At 39.1% G+C, this 18,691-nt stretch overlaps 1 protein-coding gene across 1 annotated transcript in view; it reads right to left on the bottom strand.

Annotated features, from left to right (window-relative positions):
- RYR3 (ryanodine receptor 3) overlaps nt 1-18,691 on the bottom strand; it is a 282,690-nt gene that overhangs the window by 155,374 nt on the left and 108,625 nt on the right. The window contains exons 9-19 of the mRNA XM_081886370.1: nt 18,363-18,437; nt 17,689-17,845; nt 15,531-15,695; nt 13,879-14,000; nt 12,436-12,604; nt 10,303-10,438; nt 8,648-8,743; nt 7,745-7,863; nt 6,530-6,663; nt 4,998-5,239; nt 3,407-3,599 (exon numbers count right to left, since the gene is read on the bottom strand). Of these exons, the coding sequence (XP_081742496.1) occupies nt 3,407-3,599; nt 4,998-5,239; nt 6,530-6,663; nt 7,745-7,863; nt 8,648-8,743; nt 10,303-10,438; nt 12,436-12,604; nt 13,879-14,000; nt 15,531-15,695; nt 17,689-17,845; nt 18,363-18,437 (1,608 nt within the window). The remainder of the gene's footprint in view (nt 1-3,406; nt 3,600-4,997; nt 5,240-6,529; nt 6,664-7,744; nt 7,864-8,647; nt 8,744-10,302; nt 10,439-12,435; nt 12,605-13,878; nt 14,001-15,530; nt 15,696-17,688; nt 17,846-18,362; nt 18,438-18,691) is intronic.

The following is an 18,691-nucleotide window of genomic DNA, read 5'->3' as shown; positions in this document are numbered from 1 at the left end:
AAATGAACTACAAGTTCATTTGAGAAGTACAAGACTACTGAGTCAACATTTATTCAAATAGTTATACACAATATTTAACTAATATAGAATATCAGTTCACTGCTGAACTGACACAAATTATAATAACATTCATTTCAACACATTTTGTTAGGCCTTTTCTCCAACTGCCTGAGCAGCTGCAATGACATCTCTAGCCATTTTACATAATTTTCCTAGGATGAGTTTCAGGAATATGTCAAATGCCTAATATTGTTTTTTCTGTGACACAGTGTGAGTTTTCAGATACAGACAGCCCTGCAGCACCACTATTTAACACACCACCTGTTCAATTACAAAGAGCACCAGCCATTTATTTCAAAGATGTTGACTTTTCATGTCAACACATCTGGACCCTTGAGCTTCATGAACCCTCTCTTAGCAAGAAGCAGAGGAATCTGCTAGTGCTAATTTCATTTTAGCCTTGGGTCTGTATCTCTGCAATCAATGCATTTATATTCAAATTTATATATTCTCAGGCAGATGTGCTTCAAATATTAAGAACCTTCTTTGTTTTATATGTGAGACTTAATGGTATCTAAGGAAATTGAACATACCTTTACAGTACTTATATTATGATGTAACTGAACTCCTTTTCAACACAATTCAATATACAACTTCATCATCACAAAATACATTTATGACTGAGGCAGGATTTTTATGTTTTCAGAATTATGTTCTGCTTTGTGAGGTAGGGATTCAACAAGTGAGTGCCATCAGTGGAAGCCTTGTGGAAAGACTTCAGATTGTGTGACAGGGCTTTCTTCCCTCTCCACCCCCATGAAATTGTCTCCTGTGGAAGCCAGTTCCATAGTTGTAATGTGAATAAGTACTCTATCTGTCCTGAATCTTCCAACATTCAGTTTCATCAGGTGACCATAAGTTTTAGTGTTATGAAAAAGGAAGAAAAATGTTTCTCCATATCATGCATAATTTTATACAACGCTATAAAACAGGTAATCAGTGCAGTTCTATCACAATGTGTGTTACATAAGCCCTCTCAGTTGTGCCTGTAAGCATTCTGGCATCCAAATTCTGCACTAGTAACAACTTCTGAACTATCTGCAAAGAATCCTTACTTACAGCACAATATTCAATATTCCTCTTTTCAGGAAAATTTGCATAATCCTGTACTTTCAAACTGTTTTCTAAACTATTTCAAACAGATTTGCAAATCTGTGGTTTATCTAAAACACACTGACTAGGAATTAAGCCCCATTTAACATAGTAGGTCTAACTCCTGAGTAAGCATGCTTAGTATTGCTCTGCATGTTCACTTTTCAGACAACCTTAAAAGGAAGTCTACCATTTTTTACTCACCTGCCTTTGGATAGTGAAAATAATCTTCCACGCATGAAAAGAATGAAAGGAAGTTCCAGTTCTTTACAAAAACAAATTCCTCTTTGGTCATATGGAGGCACATCTTATCTGCCATAGGCAAGTAGTTGTTTACAATTCTAGGTTTTCAGGTCTCATTTAATCCATACACACATTCAAGCTCTTCAAGAAAATCTAACAATTTTAGGCCATGTCACTGCAAATCCTGTTTTTTGGTACCTTATCCCACTGTGGTTGAAATGGTTAAACTGCATGGGGAAAGAGCCTCAAGGAACTGCTTGCCTCATTTTAGCTGTGGTTGGGTTTCAAATAATCACCCACATGGGAACTTGAACATATTACTCAAGCTTCATACATTTATTTTTGAGATATATAGTTTACCAGTAGCAAGTTTTACTACTTCATTTTCCTGTATAAAGCCATTTGGTTGAAGTAACACATATGTGAAGATCTTAACAGTTACCATAGTAGGTATGATTTGCTGAATAATACTGGAGATTTTTTCCCCTTGATTTTTTCCCCAGACAAATGGTTTCTAAGGTGGAAATGAAGTGGCAAAGCCACCACATACAGACTTTGCTGGCACATGAAAGAATCCTTGGGCTGATTCATATATTTGTTTGTCACCGAGAGTCACAGACTGTCTGCCTAACTACTTAGTAGATGAAGAGTCAACAAAATGATTTACCCCAATCCTTTGAAATGTTCTTTATTCCCCTGTGCTTCTGGGATTCAGTTTCTTCTAGGTTTACCTCAGAGATGATCTACAAATGCAGGAAGTATTCTCTGTCTTCTAATTTCACCCAAAATGTTTTGATTCATCTCTTAGTTTCCCTTTCATGCAGATTCTAGTGTATGTGACTATTTATTAATAGTCACATATTAATTAATTATCCTGCCTTTCAGCTCCACAATGGAGGCCCCAAAATGGCAAAGCACCTCAAGAAAACTTTTATGAATATTGGCAGTAACAGAGGAAAGATACAGAGGAAAATATCATATACAAGAGCAGGAAGAGAATTGAATATTAAAGCATCACAAGTAAATAATGAACTCACTGAAATAAAGTCAGTCTAAAGAAACACATTTTTAATTTGCACCTGAAGACTTTCAGAAGAGGGACCCAACAAAAATATGGCAATATTGTCCATAACCTGGGTGCCACTATCAAGAAAGCCCTGTCCATCAAACCCACCAATCAGACCTCAGCTGTAGATGGGACGTACAGTCTTCTTTGAAGACTGAAGTGTTTGAACAGGTCCATTTGGGAGAAGATAGTCTTCAGATATCATTGTCCCAAACTGTTCAGAGCAAGGGTAGGTAACATTGTGCCCTCCAGATGTTGTTGGGTTACAACTCCTATCCAATACAACTCTCGGACCAATGGCTATGCTCACTAGGGCTGATGGGAGTTACAAACAAACAATAGCTGGAGGTCACTACCTTGACTATCACTGGTTTAGTAAGTGGATGTAAAAAAAAAAAATTAAAAGGAGGGATTTTTGAAATGATTATCATATAAAAATTGCATTAGAGCTTGGAAAAGGTACCAAGTCAACACCTCTGTATTGTTTTATGCAACTGAGCAGTGAAATATAAGTCATACTGATTCATCATTGTTCCTTAAATATTTTTAGGTGAGACGAGAGTATGACCTCTTGTTGCTGCTGCCAACAAAGATCTCAGTTAATGCCAAGTGTGGTGCTATGTGTAGACACTTATCCATTGATAAATGACAGAGACCTAAATCATTCCACATAGGTCATGGGAGGAAAAGAAATCATTAAATAAAAGTGGCTTCGCTCAGTGCCAACCTGGGAAGAGTTCAAACCAAAGACAAGAGGTGTCAAAGACTCTGTATTTCATTGTCCATTATCTATGAGTCAGGGTTTCAACATAAAATTGTTTTTCTCTTCAGGAGTGACAGCTGCAAAGGACCTCGGGAGAAGGATGCCATGACCACATTTGGCAGCACTCAATAAAACAGCTTGGCAAAACACAAACTGTTTATCTGAAAGAAGGGTCTACTTACTTGACACCAGCTGAGAAGCTCACCACAGGGAAAAAAAGTCCATCCGTGTTGAAGTTCTCAAACATTCCTTGCACAGGCTGCCCATTAATGCGGAAAGAAATGCTGGGTGCCCCTAAATCCAAGCAGCAGCTGACCACGTCCTCAGATGCTAGCAAATGCTGATTGACAGACGCCACCGCTCTGGGCACTCGACCTAATAAGCAGGCATTCACAGAAAGACAAGTTTTTGACTTTGAAACCATATTTGCAAAGACTTATGTGATTTTTTGGGGGGTGGCATTTCAAAGCTCATTGTTTTCTTCCGAACTCAAAATATAACCTTGCTTAAAATAAAAGAACTTCCCCAAATGACCTTGCTCCTTCATTTCTCTTCCATATGCTTCTAATTTAATAGGCAAACAAATGAGACGTATGATCAAAGCTCATAAATTAGAGAACAATGCTTAAACAAAGCAAACATCCACAGCTGGAAATTATGTCCTTCTATTTTGGCCTACACATTCTGACATGTACACACTTCATGAAGTTCAAGTTATTTTTTATCTTCTGTTCTTGCCTTATTCCATTATTTGTCAAAGAACAATAATCATTCTTCTTCAGCCCTTCATATTTCTCGACCTTGCTGCTCCACCCACCTCCTTTTTTATTCTGTTTATTTTATAAATGCTTTGCGGGAGGTTACTGTATTTTTATTATTGCATAGCTTTTCTTGTAAAAACCAATGTGAGATGTTGGAATGAAGCACAGTATAGAAATTTAATAAATAAACATAGATCATGGTGCTCTTGCGGAAAGAGCTTTTCTGTAACAAAACATAGCATATAAATAAGACTTCAACTAATTGTAAGAAAAAGAGTATTAATGTTTCAGTAATATGCATTGAACATCCTCATCAGGCATGAATAGTATATCTCTATTCATACAAGAAGTTCAAAATTTCAGTATAATGCCACTTCATTCTATATTGTCTACGTCCCATAATCTTCTACAGGGATTTTTGAAATCTTTCTAAATTGAGGCTATATATCAAATATATTATTCTGCTCGCATGAATGTTACTAATTATAGTAAAAGCAAAAATGTATTTTTGAATTACGGCTTGGAGAGCACAGTCTTATACAAAGAAAACTCATTATCTCCCTTCCTGTTATTCAATTTCAAATAGCATGCACTTTTAAAATGCTCAATTTTCCATTTGATTTAACACAACAAAGGAGTTCTCCTATACAACTCCCCTGAATATAAATTGGGTTTGCATGTGGAATGTAAGCACAGCTCTTGAGTAAAACAAAACAAAAGGGGGAAAAAACCCTAGCCTAACACATTTTAAAGGTTCCACGTCCAATGTTCAGGTCATATTCTGAGTGGACCAATTTAAATCAATGAACTGACATTGGATATCACTTTAATTCTTTTGTGCCTGCTGCTAGCTTACTGTCAGCATTAATCTATTACTCAGCACTTGGCATTTGAAGAGCTAAAGAGGTGCTTTTAAGAGGGCCAACATGTTTCATTAAAAAAAAAAAAACCTCCCTACTTTGAGAACATTAACATTGTTTGCTCCTGTTCAGAGTTTTAAGTTAGTTCTCACCAGACCATAGATGAAGTCCATCAAAGCCATATGAGTATAGGTCATCACCAACACCGTTGCCTCCCCATCCTTCCCCACCTCCAGGATAAGGAGCATAGCCTAAAGCTGAGGCCCAGCCAACCCGTAGATGTGTAGGTTTTGCCGTCAAAAATGGATCTACTTGATCAATTATTAGTTCAAAGTACCATTTCTTATATTGTGCTGAGCCATCAGCAATTCCAAGAAATATGTTTGGCCTCATACTAAAAGAGAACAGAGAACAAAGAGTGTGTAAAATGCACAGTATTATGTCATTTTTGGATTCCCACAATGGGGAAAACCTTAATAATTATGGATAGTATATTTATCCAGATTAAATTAAAAACAGTAGAGAAAAAACTGCTTCAGAGTTACCTAACAGGCAACAGACAGACACAGAAAATAGCAAATGCACATAATTTTAATAATAATATCCTTGTTCGTAGGGTAAGCAGTTTTGTGCTTGGGGTACTCAACTAAAAGTTTGAAAAATGCAGAAGACAATGTGGTGCAGCTGATATAATGCTGGTTTTGTATTCACCAGGCCCATGATCAAATACCTGCCCCACCATCATGTTCACTGGATAGTTTTAGTCAAGTCACCACTTCTTAGCTTCCTCTTCCATAAAGTGTCATTGTCAGGATACAACGTAAGTGACCCTGATCCACTGAGATAAGAGTACAAAGAAATCTGAGGCTGCAGTGGTACACTTAAATATTTAGTGTATTACTAAATACTGTATAAAGGTAAAGGGACCCCTGACCATTAGGTCCAGTCGTGACTGACTCTGGGGTTGCGGCGCTCGTCTCGCTTTATTGGCCAAGGGAGCCGGCGTACAGTTTCCGGGTCATGTGGCCAGCATGACTAAGCCGCTTCTGGTGAACCAGAGCAGTGCACGGAAACGCCGTTTGCCTTCCCACCGGAGCGTACCTATTTATCTACTTGCACTTTGAGGTGCTTTCGAACTGCTAGGTTGGCAGGAGCAGGGACCAAGCAATGGGAGCTCACCCCGTCACGGGGATTCAAACCGCCGACCTTCTGATCGGCAACTCTTAGGCTCTGTGGTTTAACCCACAGTGCCACCCACGTCCCAAAAATACTGTATACTGTATTACTAAATTACTATATACTGCAGACTTACAAGATAACCCACCTTCCATCATGGAACCCAAAGCAATATACATATTGGTTCCCAGGCAGGCACTCATCCAGCCACTGAGCAGACACAGACTCGTACAGCTTCAGCAAGGTGGTAGTCTCATACGTCACATCAATGGAGTATGTGTCATTCATACAGGGGAAAATCCCTTTGAGCTGTGAAAACATGCTCAGGATCACACTGCACATTAGGAGCAGTTACGTGGTGGGATGATCCCTGACATACATAGGCATTGCTGATGCCTCTTACCAGGAGAGTGCAAGGCAAGACAACAAGAAGGCTGGGACTGTTATAGAGACCTTTCATTAGGTAAAATCTAATAAAGAACACACAATCACATGCCACCGATCCTACCTTGTCACATCATTCACAAGCCGTGTTTGCAAGAGCAGATCTCTTCGAGGAAGAAGATTGTCACAGATTAAGTTCTGATTAGCGCGCACCGCTACTCCATTACAAAGACAAAGAGAACAAAGCACATCGAGAACCTGGAAGACATTATTAGAAGCTAGCCTTGCTACATTCAGTACATGACACAACACTGGCTCAAGGTCTTATAACTTATAATTTTAATACTAAGGGAAACAATCTGAAACAATCGGCCACTTGGAACATCAAAACAAACCATGGTTTACCATGTCACGAAGGAGCCACAGTGAGACTTAGGCTCAAGTGCTCCCCTTCCCCTCCCCTGGCAGAAACGGTTTCTGCGTTGATTAAATCCAGCTGAGCATTTCATTTGCTGGTTTTAGATAAAATGAAAAGCTGTGATTAATAAAAGGGGAAGTGAAAGCTTCCAAACTCATCTTGGTGGTTGGAGAGGAGGAAATGGGGCTGTGGAGCGTGTGGGTTGAGGGATGAGGAAAGTGGGCAGGACCTGGAAGAGGAAACGAGCCAGTGGATGAAGAGGCTCCAGGTGCTACGTGTGGCTCACAGAGCATGTGGCTTAAAAATGACCATATCAAAGCCAGTGCAGACACAATGGGTTTTTTTTAACACCCATTTATAAGTCAGGTATCACATCCATAAATGTGTGCCCTCTCCCCTTGGATCTCCCTTCCCTAGAGAAAATTATTTCTTCCACTTAACCGTAGTAGAATAGTTCATTAGCACAGGCAATAACTAAAAGTGAACAGGATTTTCACTTAAATCAGGAACTGAAGTGTGGTTTTGTACTGAATTTCAGGTCCTTGGCTGAAGGTGTCTACAAACTGCTTAACATTTGTAATGGGCAAGGGGATTTGCACCCATGGCTGTAATAATTCAGGGACTGTAACCGTGGCAATCAACACACATCCCCTGAAACCAGAATGTAGACAGGAGAGCATTATGTCTGCATTGGCTCAGTGTTTGCTTGTAGTGCACTAGAACATTATCTAAGGAATTAAGGTTTAGCATAAACAGAGAAACGTATCTATATTTTGAATTCACACTTGTACTTTGTTTGCAAACGTACAGGTTTTCATTATGTGGTTGCTTCTTTTTTTAACACAATATACGGGAGATATTATAGAGACCCATGTGTTTCGTCTGCAGGTCAATGACACATCTTGCATTTGCCAGGCATACCTTATGGTTGCGCCCATGCTTATCCAGCAGCGAGATGATAGACTTGATATGGCCTTCTTCTATCAAATTTAAAGCCTCTGGGCTTTCAATCAGGATGCAGTGCAACACCTCCAAAATACCTGTACGAATGCCACAGGCACACACATCATCTTAACATCTTAAGGAGACAGTGTACTGAACAAAATTCAAAGACTGAAGAAAATAACATCTTAAGGCAAAGGAAGAAAATACCTCCACATTCTTAGTCTATTATCTCTCTAGCCTATAAATGATGAAGTTACTGAAATAGGCTTTGGGGAGAAGAAAAAATATTTAACTTAGCTCTCAATTTTCAAAAAGCAATAAATTACTAAACACACAATATATGGGAAATATAAATACTTCTATTCAAACAGTGTCTTTATCAGAAAGCAGCAAAGTCATAAATGAAGAACAAGGTTCAATTGGAGGCCACTTTTGAAACTGATCCATTAATACGGGTTGCATTTTGCACTTCAGAAAACAATAAAATGTCCACATTTAAGAAGCATATAACCTTGCTATTTAAATATGTTGAATGAGTATGTAACCACAGATATTTATTAATTCACATTTTCTATGTAGAATTGTAGATTAACTAATAAATACTCAGTACAATTGAAACCAATATCTTTAAATACAGTCAGAGTCGCCAGTGCTCTTTTCAGAGGCTATCAGAAGGAATAATAGCACATTGGCAAGTCACAGGTATGAGTAGAGCAGGGAGGGGCACAAAAGTATCCTATTGAAATATATTAGCTGTACAAAACCATAGCAGATTATCTGAAGCATGTATGATACTCTTTAGACATTGTATAAATGGCCTGTAGACTGTATACACACATTAAAACTGGTAGCTGATTTATATAAAATGAAACATCTTACCTGAGGAAGATTCTAGTCTATCTAATTTACTAATTAGCCAATCAAGATTATTTGAAAACTGAGCACAATTATTTCTGTTACCACGAATGAGAGCAGCTGAAAGAAAAATGTGAGATGAACAGTCAATTCTGAGTTGAAATGCTTTAGAGGTATTAAAAAAAAAAAAGACTGTCATCTCTCTACCAAATGCCTGCAGATATTTCACTACCTAACCAGTTATAATTAACATGACTTATAGAACAATGCTGTGGGCATATAAGCTCCACTGAGTTCAGTGACTATGGGCCTAAGTGGACAAGGAATTGGTAATGGTTTATTGGAGCATTCCAATATTAAAGTCCCAGTAGGTATCAAAAGTTACTGACACTGGATAACCATTTGATATCATTGAGCCATCACTTATAGATCTGACAAACTAAACGTACTTATATACTGCTTACATTGCCTGATGTCTAATGCACAATTTTCATATAAACATTGATAACAGAAAACACTGTAAGCTCTTCCATTCCTCAATAAATAGCAAGAATAACAGCAATTTTTGAAACTGCTGTTGGCATTACAAATGTATTTTTAGATTAAGTGGGAGAGGGACTTCTCAGTGAGGGAGACTGGGCCACAGCACTGATCCAGTACAGCTACGTTATTTTTCACCGCTATATGTCATAGCCTTATAGACACTAGTTTATCATACACACACACACACACACTACTAATTAACAGTTTAAATAAAGCCAAGATCTTTGCTATGATGGGGAGAGGGCACTTCTAAAGCTGCCTCTAATTTTCTCACATATCCTAGTGGGAGGATTTTCCACAGCTGCAGGGAGGCTGACAGAATGCTGAAAAGTGGCCCTTAAGTCCACCCACTAATTTAAAGGCACTATAGAATACATAATTATTATTCTGCAGCAGCAGCGGCATCTGTACATGGAAAGGTCAGTAGTCTTCAGAAGGCTGAGATAAACAAGGGAACTTAATCACTGCTCCGCAATAGTCTGCTATCTATCATAGCCACGACCGATGGAAAACTTCAGTGTGAGGATGGTGGCAGTACTGCCCAGGAAAATATCACCAGAATTAAAGTGGAAACAGGGCATTAAGTGTTTTTGATTTCCTAATGAGCAGGCACACACCATTATGGTCTTGTGGGTTTTCTTATAATTTGGGTGCAGGAGCCTTCAGTTGTTTTCATCTCTCTTCCTTGACTCTCTCTATAGACAAGTTAATTCTTTCGGAATCTTACAAGCAAGGGACACTTTCCCAATAAAACGTAGGAATAGCCCAGCGATTTGTGGATCAGGCTCTTTGAGATGCAAAACTACATTACAATATCTTTAATTACATGTTAGAATAATTAGGATCTGAGAAACAAGCTTGTGGGCTGTTTCTGAAATGAAGATTATGAAGCTCTTCATATTGCTTTGAATGTATTTGTATCAAACTGTCAGTTAGTGCCTCTGCGCCATATAGCATACATCAACATAAAGTAAATAATATACGTAGGTTATTTGTTGATAGGGGAAATTATCCTACCATAAGACCGCTGATGGATCAGACCCATTTAGTGAGACAGCCTGTGTCCCATACTAGCCAACTAAATTATTATGGGAAGTCCACAAGCAGCTCTCTCTCTCTGCAGCTGCAGAACTCACCTAGCAATTTGTAAAGAAGGTTCAGAATTTCTTTCCATGCTGCACCATTTTCTTCTCTACCAATCCCTGTAAAGTGAGCAGTGCTATAGTAGACGTTTAAACGATCAATGCAGTTCAAGACCAGTGCCAGCATCCCCTGTAAAGACGTCAGATAAAAAATATATGTGCATATGCAAAGAATTATTCCTTCGTGTTTAAAATGCATTTCAAGTACAATATGGAGCTTAAAAAAATTACTGGGTATATATGATTCTTCCCTTTCCCAGAGTAACATACCCAACGGTGACCTGAATTGGGAAGACTTGTGTATGCCATTTATAGTGCCACATATAATCTCTCCTATATTGCTAATGGCAGCTCAGTGCATGTTAAATAAAGGAAAGAGTGCAGGAGGAACAGCTAATCATCCACACATGGCTGATTTTCAGCAAAGAAAAGGATGCAAGAGGGTCAGATCACTGATCTTTGACATCCACACCATACATTTTTAAAGCATTATTATACTGTGTTAACAGTCATAGAGAATTCTGGTAGCTACAGTTTGTTAGGGTGCTGGGAATTGTAGCTCTGTGAGGTCATTACCCTTAATGAACTACAAGTTCCAAGAATTTCCCAAGAATTTAAAAGACTGGTGGGGATGTAGCCAGTGTCTCATTTGGCCCCCACTGGCCTATTCCTTGTATGCAGTGACATATAGTGGCCCAGTTTCATGCTCCCAGGCTGAGAGCTCATCCACATTTCCCCTTGTCCTGTACCTAGAAAGCATGGGTCCAAGCAGGTTTGCCTTTGCCCCACCATTTCCCCCTGGAAAGCCCACTGTTTAGCACTAAATCAGAACAAATGGTAATCCATTGAAAAGCTGGTGGCTGTTTGTTCTGATTCAGTGCTAAACCGTGGGTTTTCCTGGGGGAATGCCACGGGATAAATAGACGTGTAGATGAGTCCTTAGAAAATGAGCAGCCTGAACATAAGGAGCAAGATTATTTCATTGCTCTGTGGAAACCATGCTTGGTTCTTCTGGGCAATGGCCAGGGGCATTCTAAGCAGTACATGTGAGCAGTCAAGGGCTGCCAAGACAGGGAGGAGGATGTTGAAAGAGGTCCATTGTGTCTATGATGATCACATCCTACATGACAGATGGAGCATGACCAACCACATTTTTATGATTTCCATATTGGAAGTATAAATGGACTCTACCCGACACAATTTTTTAAAAAAAAAACATTCTTGCTAATCACTATTTAAAGGTCAATATTCCATTGTGGGAGGCAGTGGAAGACAGGAGTGCCTGGTGTGCTCTGGTCCATGGGGTCACGAAGAGTCGGATACGACTAAACAACGAATTCTGTAAGTTAAGTATTTTCAGACACCCTAAATTTACAAAGTACCTTTTTGCTGAACTACTAGAAATCTCAGAACAATTAAATAATGAGGCATATTAAGAATTTGTGTTAAATAAAACACTTTAACCAAGTAATCCTTAGATGGTGTTGGGCAAAAGCGCTCTCCCTTTTTGTGTGCCTCCGTTTTGCTTTGTTAATTGTCCCTCCCATTGACATCAGTGGAAAGAGGAATTACTATATCGGTTCCAGGTCTTTCTGTTGAGATTTAGAATCAGAGTGAGCACTTTCCTCTAAGGATGTAGCAAGATCCCTGATGGATCAAGTAAAAGGCCCTTCTAGTCAAGCGTTCTGTTCTCACAGTGGCCAACCAGGTCCCTACCAGACACTCACAAGTAGGACATGAGCACAACAGCACTCTCCACCCTTGTTTCCCCAGCAACTGGTATTCAGAGGCTTACTATCTTTGAAACTGCAGGTAGTATGCAGACACCATGGCTAGCAGCCATCTATAGTCCTATTCTCCATGAATCTGTATAATCCCCTGTTCAAGCCATCCAAGCTGTTGGCCATCGTTACAACTTGGGGTAGTGAATTTCACAACTGAACTATGTGTTTAACTCTGCAAGGGTGAATAAACATAGTAGGATGGTCTGTCCCCAGAGGCCAATGGATCCCTGGGGTATTTTCCAGCTTCTACGGCTGATATTCTTGTTGAAGCCTTAGTTGATCTGCAGAGATGACTTGGTCATTTGACAGGATTGCAGTAAAAACACACTGAAGCTTTTCTAACCTCTTCCTTGAATAGATTCTGTCTGTTCTTGAGTGAACGAAGCTTGTTTTGTTTATCTTCATGTTCTAACTCTTCTTCTGGAGGCAGAAAATATGTTATCAAGTCTTGCAGAGTCTGCAGTACCTCTTCAATAGGCAGAGTGATAGGAGTTGAAGTTCTGTTGTTTCCACTAAGAATCAATAGGCAATATAAGTAAATTGGGATCAATCATGATCAGTACTAACCCAAACAATCATAATTATAACATTGTTTCAGTTTTTAAGTATAGCTCCTCTTTCACCCATAGTATTAGGTACTACCTGGTCCAGAAATGGATAGTCTAAAAAGGGAGAGTGTAACTTTCATATGGGATGGTTGACCAGAGACTCAGGCACCAGAGAAGCACTCCACCACCCTTCAGAAAAATGTGATTTATATAGGGATCATTACATTCAAAATACAAAGACAAGGAGGCAAAATGGCTTATAGCATGGTGAAAAGGATGGACCCTCAAGCACAATTCATTTACATGGAAAAAAGATTGCCTAAACCATCTCTCTTACATGTGTTAATAAGCTTACCAATGCCAGGATGTTTGTATTATTACCAGCACTGTCTTGCTCACTGTAATTATTTAGCTTTAAAGTAATGACCACTGTCCGTTCTTTTTGCGTTTTAATTACCAGTCTGACCCCACTCCTTTATATCTGCCCCAGCCATGTGAATCTATGCAAGTGAATTTATGATTACACGTCATGTGTCCATGGAAGTTTATACACCATAATCAGTTTGTTCACTTTCAAGGTGCCACACATTATTATTTTTAATTCTGTCTACTTCAAAGTAACTTGTAACTCAAATATGTGCACAGAGGAGACACTGAAAGTCTTCAAGCTGGGGTAACTATTATAGTGTTTGTACAACACTATCGATATACATTGTGCTTTGCAGAATAAGAAAGAAAATAAGTTAAGTCTCTGTGTGGCTAAGTTCCCCACAGGAACTTGATGGCACAGTCAATTCCTGCAAAAAACAACAACCAGTAACTGCTCATCAGTTCAAGCCTACTGAATTGGCTGCATGACAGAGTTTCCCTATGGGCAACTGAATCACACAATCCATCTCTGCCGAAAGCAGTTTTGCCAACCCTAGTTGTGGGGCTTAGGAAGTGCTGCTTAAGGGACTTTTGACAGGTGGGCAGGACAACAGCTCGGCCAATCATTTGATGTCACAATGACATCATGTGATTTACAGGGTTGGTTGTCCCATCTATCTGTCCAAGATGTCCCATGGGGGTGGGAACCGATAAGGATCTGGCCTACTGGGCCAAAAAGGTTCCTCACCCCTGTTCTAAAGTCAGAGTGGGATGAAAACAGAGAGAAGAAACAAGAGATGAATAGCAGCAAACAGAATTATGCAGATGTCACTGTGGAATAGCATTATAGCTGAGATGGTGTGCTATACCTTATAAACTGACTAAATAATCTTGTTGTGTTGCGAATGATTCGAGCAGCCTGGGATTCTTCATGTTGACACCGTTGTAATGTGAGACCATCATCCATGTGTCCTTCTTGGTGTAATATAACCTATAATAATCAAAATGACACAGTGAGCATATTTTGTCCTTCATGCTCTTAAGTGCAATGTACCTTGCTAAAGGAATGATAAACTGATGTTATGAGGGAGGATGGGGAATGACTAGTACCAGTCCTGATACAGATTCATACAATATAACATTCATATGATATTAAATAATACGGATAATATATTTCGCTTGAACACCAGATAGCAAGTTGGAATGGTTAGTTGAGAAAAAAGTGGGGAAACTGAGAAAAACTAAGTCGTTCTGCATGGCTTAGAGCAGGCATGGCCAAACTTGGCCTAACTGGTCCTGTTAGCTAGGGATGATGGGAGTTGTAGTCCCAAAACAGCTAGAGGGCCAAGTTTGGCCATGCCTGGCTTAGAGGAATGGAAACAAGCTGTGAGAATCTTCCTGTTGTGCAACGACTTAATACAACACTTCCATATTTATCAAACTTCACTTCATTGTAATGTCCAAACAGGTAAATAATGGATTGAGAAATCCCTCTAAACCAGCTTCCAATCATTGTTTACAATCCTAGTTTGGAGGGATTTTTCAAACCAGTTTCCAAAAATCAAAAAGCACACTAAACAGTTATTTTACCAACTGGGAAGTTTCCTATTAATCTGGGCATGAGCAAGTTGGCTCATTCCTGATATTCCAAACCATAGTCAGAGAGTATAGTGTCTGAAAATAGCCAAAATGTTGATCAGGGCAGTATCTTAGACCTAAAGCCTACGATCTTCATTCCAAAATTTACAGTAATTTAAAAATGAGATACAGTCATATACATCCACAAAATAAAGAATAATATACTATTTCAGTTGTATTAATAACTGAGATGTGTCTCAGAAGACAGAACAAAGCATTTTCTTTCCCTGTTTCCACTTGGTATTTTAAGATCCAACGCCTCTGGTTAAAAGAAAGAGAGGAATGAGTGGGAGTTCCAAACACAATTTAAAAACCAACTTACAATGCTGAAGGAAATGAGGCAGCTGCTGCTCATGGACTCTTTAGGAAGGCTCAGCTGTGCACATGCAATTCGCTGAACATTTGTGAAGGATTTCTACAGAAGGGAGCCCATTGGTGCGCAGAGGCACATACTTAAATTGCACTGAAATCAAATATTTTGATCCTGGCACCATGCTAGTAACACGCAGAAGGCAAAGTACAAATACTGCATCAATACAAGCATGTTATTAATACAAGCAAGTGGACCCAGCACCCAAAAGCTCCACCTGCAAAATCCCCTGCTGTGTAACAGCTCTACAGTGCAGCAGAACCACAGAGAGAACTCCCTGCATCTCACATTTGGGCATCCAGCCACATGGGTCCCTGGGCATTCATGCACGCAGACACCTTGCTGCTGGAGCACTTATCAAAACATAAAAATGGTGAACATATTCACCACATCTTAAAGGCTTATGTCTCTCCAATCTTTATCTCCAAAGAATTATGGCATTATTCAACATCTCTAATTTGGATGAGTGTATCTTAGAAAAGAAAAAAAAACAAAGCACAATACAATATTTACCTTTCTTTTTAGTGGTCCTAAACGAGTTGTTTTAGCATCCTGTGCTTTGTAAGTGAGCCACAAAGTGCTGGTTACATGTTGCACAAAACAAACAGAATCACCGTACTTTATTTCAGGAACTCCCATGCCATCTATGTCACGTTTGTGAGCAGAATCCAATTTTTCCTTTATGTCACAGAAGAAGAAAAAACAAGGAGGGGGTTAGATGAACATAAGGAACACATAATCTGGAAGGCACAAGCGTTTTAAAATCTAGAATATTTCACAACTTCACAAACAAAAGCATAAAAAGGCAAATAGCCTTTTTTATCATTGCTGAAGAATACATTGGAGTAAGCATGCATTAGATGAGATTGTGAACTAGAAATGTATGGAGGACAGTCACACACTTCTGAATTAAACAGGAAACACAGTGTCCCAAGTGTCATGTGACATTCAGAGATTTGATTGATAATTGCCCAAGTTGACACACAACTAAAAGTGACTATAGCTATGGAAATAATTTCTGCAACCTGTTGGATGTTATTTAAAAGCCATTTAATGTTAGCAGTATAGAACTGGACAGTGGGAACAAAAGTATTTTTTCCTCAGCGTATGTTTCATTCTGAAGAACAGGAATTACTTAATAAAACCTTTTTCCTTCCTGGTATCTGCAGTTAAAGGGAGCAGTTTAGGGAGAGACTGTGATGTTCAAGTCCTGTTTAAATCAGTAGGGGATAAGCAGTTATTTGTGTATCAATGATCCATTGATTTCTACTAGAACAAGGCATGGCTACTTTTTGCTAAATTGCACTCAAAGGGTTGAATTAAATGGTTACAAGAGTAGAACACAGCTTGCATAATTGATCTTCCCCTCCACTCGCTCTGCGGCCCCTGAAAGGCCTCCCTTGAGGCATGGTCCCCACTCCTGAACATTGTGCACTGGCCAAAAGAACCTTGCATAAGCAGAGCTGAGGGAAAGAGAGATCATTGTGGGAGTTGTCTTCAACACATGCCTTCAGTTATTTGATACAACCCAAAGGCAATTCTACCCAAAGGCAATTGTGTGACTGAAAAAAAGGGGGAGATTAAGCTTTTCTGGAAAAAGAAATGCATTACAAAAGAAGACAATTTAATAATTGTTGTCTTAATTCTCTTTTTCACTTGAGTGGATTATAGCTGTCACATTTCATTGTCAATTTAAGACTAAGGAGATAACACTGTCATGTTCAGATAAAATGAAATGAAATTTCACTATATTCCTTAGGGATGCTGTTATACTATGCCATCGCAAGCTGTTGGAGATTGCTGTGTGAATGTTTGCAGTCAGAACAAAAATATTAAGAATATTTGCAAAGATTACAAAACTCTGTCTGAAGTGAAGTGGAATATTTTCCATGTCACATTTTGAAAGTTAAGTGATTTTTTTGCTTCTTCTGAGCACTCGGCACAGAGTACAATTACACTGGTTCCTCATTACGAAGTCAATCAAACATACTTTAAAGCATATTTTAAATCTGACATGCCAAAAGCTGTGCCCGTATCATGCTGACCTCCCTGTTGCCTTGTCCCTCTGCCTAGTGACATCAACCTCCATGTTGGGCAGTGAGGTAAACAATGCTGCCAAGCCTTACAGTTGCACATCATAGATATTTAACACCTCAGTCCTTCACGGGAGGTACGTGGAAAAAAGCAGGCCGCTGAGCTTGCCAGATAGGTCTACAGTTCACCATTAGTGGCCATCGCTTGTTACAAACAGTGTATTACAGAGGCAGATCAAGTCTTGTGCTTTCCATTTTTCTTTTGGTCAGCTTTCAACATTTTTATTATTTCTTGTAAGAAAGCAAAAGCTGTTTTTTAAATCCCTTTGGGCACTACCCACCAATGTGGCTGTGGGAAGCCTCTGTGAATGCAAGGTCCACCCCAAAGATTATAAAGATAGGGATGTGATGTCCCAATTTAAAGAGAAAAAGGAGAACAAATCTGAGAGGGGTTGAAGACGACCACCCCACCCCCCGCCTATGGTTTCCATTTCTGCTGCCCGATTCCAAATCCCCCTTTCCCCTCAGTAAATTTTGACCATTGGCATTATGGCCTTTTTGAAGTGGTTATGGGGTAGTATTTATTTAGATAAAATATGAAGATTTTTGTAACCATTTGATGTAGAAAACTGACTTACTTTTGATGCTCTAAAGCAAAAGGAAGTTGATTTTGTGTCAGCTTTTTCTTTGTCTAACAAGACAAGACCCAGCTCTTCAGTTAGGGCCAAAAACTGCCCCGTTGTAATATGTCGAAGGCGAAAAGGCTGGCCCCAGCGGATGTTACTTCCACTCCAGCTAAAAAATAGATTGAAAATATTAATTTCATGGTCTGAGTCAGTCGGAATGAAGATATTTATGCCATGATCCAGTAATAATTACACAGTTTTAGCACCCACAGATTGCTATGAGAGAATTAAATGCATGTTTAACTCACTAAAATAAAAATGTTTAACTCTGCTGAATCTCATTTCAAACCAAGTTCTTCCTCAGGGGCACTCTTGTACAATCAATATCACCTGCTCTATTTACACGGTTGAAAATTAATTCAAATGTATTTTTTTTTCTTGTGCATGTCTCCTGCCTTCCCACTTTTTCTTAGACCTTAATTCATAAACCGAAATGCCTTATTGTTCATAGTTTATCTACTTTTACCCTAATGGTAATACTGATTTCATTTATTATTAAATATAAATTCAGTAAATAACATGAAAGTGTTTAACCCTGCCATTTAACAAGACAGAACCAACAACAGAAGCTCTGTTTCCAATTACTTTAGCAAAGAGATAATACATTTTTTGTTTGTTTAAATTACCTTATCCGAAGGGGTTCAACTCTCCACAGTGACCTCGCACGGACACCAGCTCCCCCTGCTTCAAAAAACAACCGCCTGCAAAAAAATGTATTTTTATTTCAAAAAAATTAGATTTTACAAAGATTTTACATTCACTTATGGACACGTATATTCCAATTTCAGTTGAATCAATGGGACTGAGATGAGTCTGGGAGAAATGCTGAGGCAGTTTGGCTCTGTTCCCCTACCAGCTGTCTGGAATTAAGCCCAGGTGTCCTGAAGAATTGCAGGAGTGGAAAAAGAAAGGTGTGGGACGAGCTGTTTCTGCTTCATAAGCAGCCAAGAACACT

The sequence above is a fragment of the Podarcis melisellensis genome (assembly GCF_964234715.1).
Source record: "Podarcis melisellensis genome assembly, chromosome: 1".
NCBI classification, from domain to species: Eukaryota; Metazoa; Chordata; class Lepidosauria; order Squamata; family Lacertidae; genus Podarcis; species Podarcis melisellensis.
Note: the sequence above shows the minus strand (reverse complement) of the source record. Positions and strands in the feature narration are given on the sequence as shown.